At 42.5% G+C, this 11931-nt stretch overlaps 1 protein-coding gene across 5 annotated transcripts in view; it reads right to left on the reverse strand.

Annotated features, from left to right (window-relative positions):
- Positions 1-11931, reverse strand: part of dmxl1 (Dmx like 1) — a 55948-nt gene that overhangs the window by 39101 nt on the left and 4916 nt on the right. For 3 of the 5 annotated variants that reach the window (XM_084389132.1, XM_084389133.1, XM_084389130.1), the window contains exons 4-9: positions 11223-11297; positions 9354-9435; positions 3221-3341; positions 3072-3138; positions 2277-2449; positions 17-185 (exon numbers count right to left, since the gene is read on the reverse strand). In XM_084389132.1, coding sequence (XP_084245258.1) covers positions 17-185; positions 2277-2449; positions 3072-3138; positions 3221-3341; positions 9354-9435; positions 11223-11297 — 687 coding nt within the window. The remainder of the gene's footprint in view (positions 1-16; positions 186-2276; positions 2450-3071; positions 3139-3220; positions 3342-9353; positions 9436-11222; positions 11298-11931) is intronic. The other 2 variants (XM_084389131.1, XM_084389134.1) reach the window with 1 other exon arrangement.

The raw sequence follows: 11931 nt of genomic DNA on the forward strand, positions 1-11931 counted from the left end.
CCTTCTGCTCGCTCACCTCCATCGGGCTCTGGTTCAGGGTGTTGCTGGAGGACTTCTTCATGTTGTTTGTCTTGTCGTTGTGTCTGAGTCCGGACAGCAGGCAGTCGCTGGGCAGAAGCGTTTCGGACCACAGTCGACACACACTGTCCTTGCAGCAGGTCAGCAGCACGTTACACACCACTCCTCTGGAGGAACACACACACACACGGGCGGTCAGCGAGAGCGTCACACCGTGTCCTAATCAGACGCGACACACGATAAAAGGCATCTTTCCCATCAGAGTTTTTGTCCTAACCAGCCGCGACTATTGGGGATTTTCTTTGTCTCGTGTTTTAAGTTTATAAGCTGATGTACCAGACAGAAAAATAGGTCAGAGCAGGTCAGAGGGGTTTTGCAGGTGAAAAGTATAGGTGGAAAACAGGTGGTTGTTATAGAAGATGTTTGAGATTTTCCACCAATAGAGAGAAGGCCTGAGAGAGATGAGGGAGATGTTGGTGGCGATAACACAAAGAGGAAAAGAGGAGGATGCCCATTGGGTACCTAACGATAAGAAAAAAGGTATAAGACATGAAGTCTGGAAATGGTAAGTTTAGATGGCCAGCTGGCATCTCACTTTATTGCTTGTTCGATGAAGTAAATTCTCCTGAGACCTGGAACTTCGACTCTGAGAGCGTCCTACCCGGACCAAAAAGACTTTGAATTTGCCACAACACGACACGCGACGATTCTATTTTAGAAACGCTTTCTATTGGTGCGTTCAAGTCCTCCTGGGAAGAGGCTGGGATCTAGGGATGGGACGGTATGAAAATTTCATATCACGATAATAGTGATCAAAATTATCGTGATTATCAATATTATCACGGTTTTGTTAAAACGAGATGAAAGTGTTAAAAAATAACTGATGCTCACACTGAAAACATTTCAACAAGTCATATTATATATAGTTAAATATTTGAAAATCAACAAACAACAAATAAAACAAGCAGCTCTATGCACTTTTTTAAGCAAGATTATATTCTGTGGCATTTCCTTCCTTATAATGACCGTCGTCAATAGCAACGCATTATAACACAGCGCACATGCGTCACAACGGACTCGCACGCGCTCTCTCGTTTCATTCAAATACAACTTGCCGTCTTGCGTCTCCGTTTTCGATTGTATTGAAAATGAAATCAGAGTTGATTTATTGTTTACTGAGTTTGATAATATTTTTGTGATCATGTAAGATTTAAAACATTAATCTGCCTTCCGCCATTGCTTCTCGAATAAAAAAACAACAACATTGCGCGCTGCGCCTGCGTCAGACTGTTGCTGGACAGGATTTACAGTGAGTTATTAAAATCGAGATAATCAAACACGGTTTTAATGATAATTCAATTTTAAACGATAATTTTATCATGGTTTATAGTGAAACCGGTAATCGTCCCATCCCTACTGGGATCACTGCTAAATACCTTTAAAGGTATAGCGGAGGATTTTCCCGAATGTTAGAAAAGAACCGCCCTCTCCACTTTTTGAAAAAAAGCACATGTGCTGCACTCTACCTGCTCCCGAGAGGGAACGCCTATTAAACGTGTGCACGAGAGAGCATGCACGAGCTAATCAGAGCTTACATTCACTTTTACTAGCAGTGATTTTAAATCGATTTCTCCAAATAGCCAAACTTTACCTGTCAAGTAGAAACTTCGCGACTGAGGCATCAGTGGGAAGCCCAACCTGTGTTTTGAGCGCACGCCATCGTGTGCATGAGTACGTACGACGGCCTTACGTAAACATATCACCAGAATGATTGACACTTAGGAGGACCAATAGTCTTGATGATCCACCCGGAAAAAGAAAATCCTCCGCTATACCTTTAAGTATTGTGGTATTCCGCCATGTTTCTCAGTGACACGCCCACAACTCGTAAAGATCGGGGCTTAGAGAAAATCCTGAGCTCCCCACTCGTATTTACGGCATTGTGGTGGCGTTCAAGTGCGTTCTAGTGCGTTTAACTCGTAAATACGGTCTAAACGAGATGACTTGAACGCACCTTATTTTTCTGCGATGTCGTGCTGGAACAACAAACACAAAGTGTAGCAATGATAATTCCACACACAATAGTGTGGAAAGTCCGCCCACACGCTGTTCTGATTGGCTGTGGGTTTTGATTGATTATGACGCATCTCGCTTCGCTTCTGGTGTGGACAGGCAAATTGCTTGTCGCTGGAATCGCATCGTGTCTGGTTAGGACACGTGTAAGCGTCTTCAGGCCGAGACTTCGAGACTGGACTCACCTGGGCATGTGTTTGCTGGTCTTCCTCCAGGAGAAGCCGGTGACGGAGCGAGGGTGAGCCAGGTAAATGAAGGAGAAGTTGATCTCAGAGCGCAGGTCGAGCGGGGTGAAGAGTTTGGTGACGTCCGCCTGCCATTTGCTGGTGCTGTACCATACTTTCACCAAACAGTCGTCCTGCAACAACACACTCAGGTTTGGAATAAAGTGCACACTTTTTCACCAACCGTTCACAGTAGCCGTGTTTCCGTTACCCTTCAAATTGCGCAAACTGAAATTGCGAACTGAAAACAGGCCCAATGGAAACGTAAACCTACCAACATCCGTTGCCATAACTTGTTTTCCACGAGAGGAAAAAATGATGTTTTAGTCACATAACATCAGTTAATGGAAACGGCGTCATTTCGCAATAGTTTTTTATTGACATTAAGAAAATATTGCAAAAGTTTTGCGCAAATCTGTAATGGAAACGCAGCTAGTGAAACTGTTGTTCATCTCTGAGCAATGAGCGCAAATAACAAATATATGAAAATCATTGGGACATTAACTAATGTTAACAAATACAACTTTTGATTTTAATAATGAATTAGTAAATGTAGAAACTAACATCAACTAAGATTAATAAATGCTGTAGAAGTGCAGTTCATTCTTATTTCATGTTAACTAATGTAGTTAACAAATGTAAACTAAGGAAACCTTATTGTAAAGTGTTACCATATTGTCTAATAATCATTATTGACAAAATCCCGGAAAATATGGAGTCATTAAGTGCACATATCACACATGTACAAGCACAAACCTGTCCTGCAGTCGCAAAAAACTCTCCGTCAGGGGAAAACTTGATGAAGTGAGTCGAAGCGGCGGACCTGTAACATCCAGAGAGATTTTACTGGAGCGGTTCGAGTGTATTCAGAGAAACTCAGAGTGACGTGAAGGACGGACACTGACTTGCATTGCCATATGCTTCTCCAGGAGCGCTGAGGACCCACGGCCTCATCTTCAGGATCTGCACTGAGACACACGTTACACCACAGCTGAAGACACGCCGAGCCCGTCAGGAGACACGTACCTGAGGAGAACCGCGTTAGAGAACAGCGTTAGAGAACAGCGTTAGAGAAGAGAACAGCATTAGAGAACAGCGTTAGAGAAGAGAACAGCGTTAGAGAACAGCGTTAGAGAAGAGAACAGCGTTAGAGAACAGAACAGCGTTAGAGAACAGAACAGCGTTAGAGAACAGCGTTAGAGAACAGCGTTAGAGAAGAGAACAGCGTTAGAGAACAGCGTTAGAGAAGAGAACAGCGTTAGAGAACAGCGTTAGAGAACAGCGTTAGAGAAGAGAACAGCGTTAGAGAACAGCGTTAGAGAAGAGAACAGCGTTAGAGAACAGCGTTAGAGAACAGAACAGCGTTAGAGAACAGCGTTAGAGAACAGCGTTAGAGAACAGCGTTAGAGAACAGCGTTAGAGAAGAGAACAGCGTTAGAGAAGAGAACAGCGTTAGAGAACAGCGTTAGACAACAACGTTAGAGAACAATGTTAGAGAAGAGAACAGCGTTAGAGAACAGAACAGCGTTAGAGAACAGCGTTAGAGAAGAGGACAGCGTTAGAGAAGAGAACAGCGTTAGAGAAGAGAACAGCGTTAGAGAAGAGAACAGCGTTAGAGAACAGCGTTAGAGAACAGCGTTAGAGAAGAGAACAGCGTTAGAGAAGAGAACAGCGTTAGAGAAGAGAACAGCGTTAGAGAACAGCGTTAGAGAAGAGAACAGCGTTAGAGAAGAGAACAGCGTTAGAGAAGAGAACAGCGTTAGAGAACAGAACAGCGTTAGAGAACAGCGTTAGAGAACAGCGTTAGAGAACAGCGTTAGAGAAGAGAACAGCGTTAGAGAAGAGAACAGCGTTAGAGAACAGCGTTAGAGAAGAGAACAGCGTTAGAGAACAGAACAGCGTTAGAGAACAGCGTTAGAGAAGAGAACAGCGTTAGAGAACAGCGTTAGAGAACAGAACAGCGTTAGAGAACAGCGTTAGAGAACAGCGTTAGAGAAGAGAACAGCGTTAGAGAACAGCGTTAGAGAAGAGAACAGCGTTAGAGAACAGCGTTAGACAACAACGTTAGAGAACAATGTTAGAGAAGAGAACAGCATTAGAGAAGAGAACAGCGTTAGAGAACAGCGTTAGAGAACAGCGTTAGAGAAGAGAACAGCGTTAGAGAACAGAACAGCGTTAGAGAACAGCGTTAGAGAACAGCGTTAGAGAAGAGAACAGCATTAGAGAACAGCGTTAGAGAAGAGAACAGCGTTAGAGAAGAGAACAGCGTTAGAGAACAGAACAGCGTTAGAGAACAGAACAGCGTTAGAGAACAGCGTTAGAGAACAGCGTTAGAGAAGAGAACAGCGTTAGAGAACAGCGTTAGAGAAGAGAACAGCGTTAGAGAACAGCGTTAGACAACAACGTTAGAGAACAATGTTAGAGAAGAGAACAGCGTTAGAGAACAGAACAGCGTTAGAGAACAGCGTTAGAGAAGAGGACAGCGTTAGAGAACAGCGTTAGAGAAGAGAACAGCGTTAGAGAAGAGAACAGCGTTAGAGAACAGCGTTAGAGAACAGAACAGCGTTAGAGAACAGCGTTAGAGAAGAGAACAGCGTTAGAGAACAGCGTTAGAGAAGAGAACAGCGTTAGAGAACAGCGTTAGACAACAACGTTAGAGAACAATGTTAGAGAAGAGAACAGCGTTAGAGAACAGAACAGCGTTAGAGAACAGCGTTAGACAACAACGTTAGAGAACAATGTTAGAGAAGAGAACAGCGTTAGAGAACAGAACAGCGTTAGAGAACAGCGTTAGAGAACAGCGTTAAAGAGAACAGCGTTAGAGAAGAGAACAGCGTTAGAGAACAGCGTTAGACAACAACGTTAGAGAACAACGTTAGAGAAGAGAACAGCGTTAGAGAACAGAACAGCGTTAGAGAACAGCGTTAGAGAACAGCGTTAGACAACAACGTTAGAGAACAATGTTAGAGAAGAGAACAGCGTTAGAGAACAGAACAGCGTTAGAGAACAGAACAGCGTTAGAGAACAGCGTTAGAGAAGAGAACAGCGTTAGAGAACAGCGTTAGAGAACAGCGTTAGAGAACAGCGTTAGAGAAGAGAACAGCGTTAGAGAAGAGAACAGCGTTAGAGAACAGCGTTAAAGAGAACAGCGTTAGAGAAGAGAACAGCGTTAGAGAACAGCGTTAGACAACAACGTTAGAGAAGAGAACAGCGTTAGAGAAGAGAACAGCGTTAGAGAACAGCGTTAGACAACAACGTTAGAGAACAATGTTAGAGAAGAGAACAGCATTAGAGAACAGCGTTAGAGAACAACGTTAGAGAAGAGAACAGCGTTAGAGAACAACGTTAGAGAAGAGAGTTAGAAAACAGCGTTAGAGAACATCGTTAGAGAAGAGAACAGCGTTAGCGAAGAGAACAGCGTTAGAGAAGAGAACAGCGTTAGAGAAGAGAGTTAGAAAACAGCGTTAGAGAACATCGTTAGAGAAGAGAACAGCGTTAGCGAAGAGAACAGCGTTAGAGAAGAGAACATCGTTAGAGAAGAGAACAGCGTTAGAGAAGAGAACAGCGTTAGCGAAGAGAACAGCGTTAGAGAAGAGAACAGCAGCGTTAGAGAAGAGGACAGCGTTAGAGAAGAGAACAGCGTTAGAGAAGAGAACAGCGTTAGCGAAGAGAACAGCGTTAGAGAAGAGAACAGCGTTAGAGAAGAGGACAGCGTTAGAGAAGAGCGTTAGAGAAGAGAACAGCGTTAGAGAACAGCGTTAGAGAAGAGAACAGCGTTAGCGAAGAGAACAGCGTTAGAGAAGAGAACAGCGTTAGAGAAGAGGACAGCGTTAGAGAAGAGGACAGCGTTAGAGAAGAGGACAGCGTTAGAGAAGAGGACAGCGTTAGAGAAGAGAACAGCGTTAGAGAAGAGAACAGCGTTAGAGAAGAGAACATCGTTAGAGAAGAGAACAGCGTTAGAGAAGAGAACAGCGTTAGCGAAGAGAACAGTGTTAGAGAAGAGGACAGCGTTAGAGAAGAGAACAGCGTTAGAGAAGAGGACAGCGTTAGAGAAGAGAACAGCGTTAGAGAAGAGAACAGCGTTAGAGAAGAGAACATCGTTAGAGAAGAGAACAGCGTTAGAGAAGAGAACAGCGTTAGCGAAGAGAACAGCGTTTGAGAAGAGAACAGCGTTAGAGAAGAGAACAGCGTTAGAGAACAGCGTTAGAGAAGAGAACAGCGTTAGAGAACAGCGTTAGAGAACAGCGTTAGAGAAGAGGACAGCGTTAGAGAAGAGGACAGCGTTAGAGAAGAGAACAGCGTTAGCGAAGAGGACAGCGTTAGAGAAGAGGACAGCGTTAGAGAAGAGGACAGCGTTAGAGAAGAGAACAGCGTTAGAGAAGAGAACAGCGTTAGAGAAGAGAACAGCGTTAGAGAACAGCGTTAGAGAACAGCGTTAGAGAAGAGAACAGCGTTAGAGAAGAGAACAGCGTTAGAGAAGAGAAGAGCGTTAGAGAACAGCGTTAGAGAACAGCGTTAGAGAAGAGGACAGCGTTAGAGAAGAGGACAGCGTTAGAGAAGAGGACAGCGTTAGAGAAGAGAACAGCGTTAGAGAAGAGAACAGCGTTAGCGAAGAGAACAGCGTTAGAGAACAGCGTTAGAGAAGAGGACAGCGTTAGAGAAGAGGACAGCGTTAGAGAAGAGAACAGCGTTAGAGAAGAGAACAGCGTTAGAGAACAGCGTTAGAGAACAGCGTTAGAGAACAGCGTTAGAGAAGAGAACAGCGTTAGAGAAGAGAACAGCGTTAGAGAAGAGAAGAGCGTTAGAGAAGAGAAGAGCGTTAGAGAACAGCGTTAGAGAAGAGAAGAGAACAGCGTTAGAGAAGAGAACATCGTTAGAGAAGAGAACAGCGTTAGAGAAGAGAAGAGCGTTAGAGAAGAGAACATCGTTAGAGAAGAGAACAGCGTTAGAGAAGAGAACAGCGTTAGAGAACAGCGTTAGAGAAGAGAAGAGAACAGCGTTAGAGAAGAGAAGAGAACAGCGTTAGAGAAGAGAAGAGAACAGCGTTAGAGAACAGCGTTAGAGAACAGCGTTAGAGAAGAGGACAGCGTTAGAGAAGAGGACAGCGTTAGAGAAGAGGACAGCGTTAGCGAAGAGAACAGCGTTAGAGAAGAGGACAGCGTTAGAGAAGAGGACAGCGTTAGAGAAGAGAACAGCGTTAGAGAAGAGAACATCGTTAGAGAAGAGGACAGCGTTAGAGAAGAGAACAGCGTTAGAGAAGAGAAGAGCGTTAGAGAAGAGAACAGCGTTAGAGAAGAGAACAGCGTTAGAGAACAGCGTTAGAGAAGAGAACAGCGTTAGAGAAGAGAACATCGTTAGAGAAGAGAACAGCGTTAGAGAAGAGAAGAGCGTTAGAGAACAGCGTTAGAGAACAGCGTTAGAGAAGAGAACAGCGTTAGAGAACAGCGTTAGAGAACAGCGTTAGAGAAGAGAACAGCGTTAGAGAACAGCGTTAGAGAACAGCGTTAGAGAACAGCGTTAGAGAACAGCGTTAGAGAAGAGGACAGCGTTAGAGAAGAGGACAGCGTTAGAGAAGAGGACAGCGTTAGAGAAGAGAAGAGCGTTAGAGAAGAGAACAGCGTTAGAGAAGAGAACAGCGTTAGAGAAGAGAACATCGTTAGAGAAGAGAAGAGCGTTAGAGAAGAGAACAGCGTTAGAGAAGAGAACAGCGTTAGAGAAGAGAACAGCGTTAGAGAACAGCGTTAGAGAAGAGAAGAGAACAGCGTTAGAGAAGAGAAGAGAACAGCGTTAGAGAACAGCGTTAGAGAAGAGAAGAGCGTTAGAGAAGAGAACAGCGTTAGAGAACAGCGTTAGAGAAGAGAACAGCGTTAGAGAACAGCGTTAGAGAAGAGAACAGCGTTAGAGAACAGCGTTAGAGAAGAGAACAGCGTTAGAGAACAGCGTTAGAGAAGAGAAGAGAACAGCGTTAGAGAAGAGAAGAGAACAGCGTTAGAGAAGAGAAGAGAACAGCGTTAGAGAAGAGAAGAGAACAGCGTTAGAGAACAGCGTTAGAGAACAGCGTTAGAGAACAGCGTTAGAGAAGAGAACAGCGTTAGTTGGATTGTTGCAGGTGACAGACAGCCTATCAGTAATCAGTCTTAGGGTCACGTGTCGTGAAGTTCGGCGATTAGTATGATTTCGGTCTACTAGTGATCTGTGAGAGACAGTATCGTTGTCACAACTAACGCGTTGAAAGTTTTGCTTTCATGGAAAATAAGTCTTTCTGCTTTGCTGTTTTTTTTACATAAAATAAAGGTGTTCCACACAGAGCGCAGCAGTAACATCGGAAGGGTGTGGGGGGAAATATAGAGAAAAAAATTCCTACCATAACAAGATACCATTAGTTAAGTAAATAAATGAAGGGTTACAAAGATATAATGCAGTATAAAAACTGTATAAAGTTATCAGATTCCCAAGTCATTAATACAGGCTTCCATATTTTCTATCTATTTGTCATTGTTAATAAATCATGGCTTCTCAATATGAATAATGCTCACTAAGCCATACATCGACAATGTCCAGTTTCCAACTTTGAAAAATCAATCTCTTCACAAGACCCATAAATAAAGAGTTTTGCTGTTTGTGGTTGTGTAGCTTTTTTTCTGATCAGTCTGAATTTACAGACCACTTGATTCAATGAGCATGAATGGACACATAGATGTGTACTGCTATTGTGGGGGTGGAAGGAGTGTTAGATGATTATGGATTTCTGTTTTTTGTCACTTCAGTTGTTTAATTTCTATAGGTTTTATAACATTCTAAAAGCTCTTAATTCCACAGATCCTACAGACTGGCCAGTGTATTCACGGCTTCAGAGGCACGAGGTGCTGTAACAATGCAACAATAATAAAACAATGCATTTACTTTTGATACTCAAGTACTTTTAAAAACAAGTACTTTTACTTCAGTAAAAATCGTCTTTACAACTTTTACTAGTAATGGAGTAATACTTGAGCAGTAGTATCTGAACTTCACTGGAGTAAGGGAGATCTCACGTACCGGTCGGGTGCCACGTCAGGATCTGTGCGACGGACTGCAGGACGAACTGCCCGCTCTTCTGCCAGTGATAATTCAGCTTCTGCTGAACAGAACACCAAACATCACATGCTAACATCCTTTACACGCATGCATTTGTCAGATGCTCTCATGTACTGCATTCAAGGAGTGCACTGGGCGTCAGGAATAAGTACGATTTTTATGTTTTTGAAAGAAAACCAAGGCTGCATTTGATCAAAAATAAATGAGAGTAAATAAATTAATTTCATATTTTTGTGGAAACCGTGATACATTACTGTTTAAAAGATTGGGGTCAGTAAGATCTAGAAATTAATATTTTCATTACGCAAATACACATAAAATTGATCAAAAGTGGCAGTAAAGACATTAATAATGTTACAAAAGATTTGTTTTAAATAAATTCTGTTCTTTTCATCAAAGAATCCTGAAAAATAAAATGTAAATAACTGTTTTCAACACTGATAATAATCATAAATGTTTCTTGATTATCAAATCATCATATTAGAGTGATTTGTGAAGGATCATGTGACACTGAAGACTAGGGTGACCACCCGTCCCGCGTAGCGCGTGCGCGCACAGCGTTTGAAGCCCAATTCACGCGTCACGCAAATTGAGACCGTGTCACGCATAATCTATGCTTGCTCAAAAAAAAGTTGGTCGCTCTATATACTCGAGCCCCAAGCAGACAAACGAACATTACTTGACATTTCAGCACGCTATTGTTGCCACACAAACCCCTCAGTTGAACTGCTGACTAGGTTGTCAACTTTTTCGTTGTTGTCATGACAGCGCACACACGCGCATACCAGACACACTGGGAAGGAAGGAACTTTTAGATGCGCGCTTTCCAATTCGAAAAATTCGAGAAAGAGACTGTCTGAGAGGCAACGCCATCAGGTGTGAGTAAAAGAAACAAGAATGGGGAAATGAATATTTGTGGCTGAAAGGTGTTGAGGGGGATACGGAGAGGGCTTTTTGTGACCTTTGCAAAACGTCCTTCTCAATCGGACATGGAGAGAGGGGAATACGACGTCAATCGTATTTTTTTTTGAAATACTTTTTTTTAATTGTTCCTGTGCTGTTGAGCAACTACAATTCCTGTTAATCCTATACATTTATATTATAATTTATTAATTTATTTAAAGTAAATAAATTGTAATGAAAAATAAATAAAATTAAATAGTAAATCTTAAGTGGAAGTACATCTGTCAATTCATTGAATGTTCAAAATATTATGAGTCTTTATTTAGAAAAAAAACACACATTGGTTGGCCTATTCATGAGCATACATCAAAAATTACACGTTTAGGAGAATAGGGCATTATTAATACTATGCAAGGTGGTATGTGCTAGAAATGGGTAAACCACTATCAGTGAGTCTGCCAGTGGGGCACCGCCGTGCCAGGCAGTGTCCCACATTGTCCCTCAGAAACATACCCATTGTCCCCCCTTGGGCTTATTAGCAGGTGGTCACCCTACTGAAGACTGGAGTAATGATGCTGAACATTCAGCTTTGATCACAGGAATAAATTACACTTTACTGTATATTCACATAGAAAATATTTACATTCTAATAATATTTCACTATTTTACTGTATTTTTGGTCAAATAAACGCAGCCTTGGTGAGCAGAAGAGACTCTTTCACACACATAAAAAATCATAATAATTCCTTCCTTATTACTTCTGACACCCCAGTGTCCATTAGTTCGTGGGTTCATGCATTCCCTGGGAATCGAACACATGACCTTGGTGTTGCAAACGGCACACTCAACTATTTAAACTATTTTCAGGAAACTGTTCCACATTGAACACCTTAAACACAGAGCACCTTTAGTCCAGAAGAAACTCACTTTCTGTGCTTTCCCTTGCGGACTGACCTCCACCGGCTCAAACACACAGATGATGTTTCCGTACGACGCCGCGATCTGAAAACAGAGCAGATTTAGAAAGTTGGCACAGTAAAAATCCTGTTCAGATCCTCGTTGAGTTTTAAAGCCTTTCACTGATCACTTCAAACGCTCTCCATCGCTTCGACCGAGTCAATCGGCGTCTGTTGCGCTTCCCTACTTCAGGAGCGTTCCCACGCTCGTGTGTTCGACCGAACAATGAGCTGTAACGCGAGCACAACACGGCTGGATGGTTTTAATTAAGGGAAGGCGAGAGCTCTTCGTTTAGAGTTTAGACCAACACATGACTGGCATGTAAATGACGCCTGGTTTACGGGAAACTCTTCGGTTCATTCATTTCAAAGCACTTTACAGAAAATGCATGTTTCAAATATTGCATTTAAGAAGCCAGACGTGAAAAGAACATGATTCTGTCCTTCACTGAGTTATTAAAGCTATGAGTACAGCATTTGATTATAATATAGGATAATATTTGGTAGTTTTGAATGTGCATCCAAAGTTTGACTTAGTTGACTGAGTTCTGACTGATCTTCAACTCAAGGAGGAAATTACACACTTACATAAAGAAACACAATTTCACATTGTCATGCTTCCCTCCACTAAACTGGCCTGTTATCTATAATAAACAGTTGTACAGTGTTCAAGTCAAGTC

The sequence above is a fragment of the Rutilus rutilus genome (genome assembly GCF_951802725.1).
Source record: "Rutilus rutilus genome assembly, chromosome: 19".
In the NCBI taxonomy this organism is placed as follows: Eukaryota; Metazoa; Chordata; class Actinopteri; order Cypriniformes; family Leuciscidae; genus Rutilus; species Rutilus rutilus.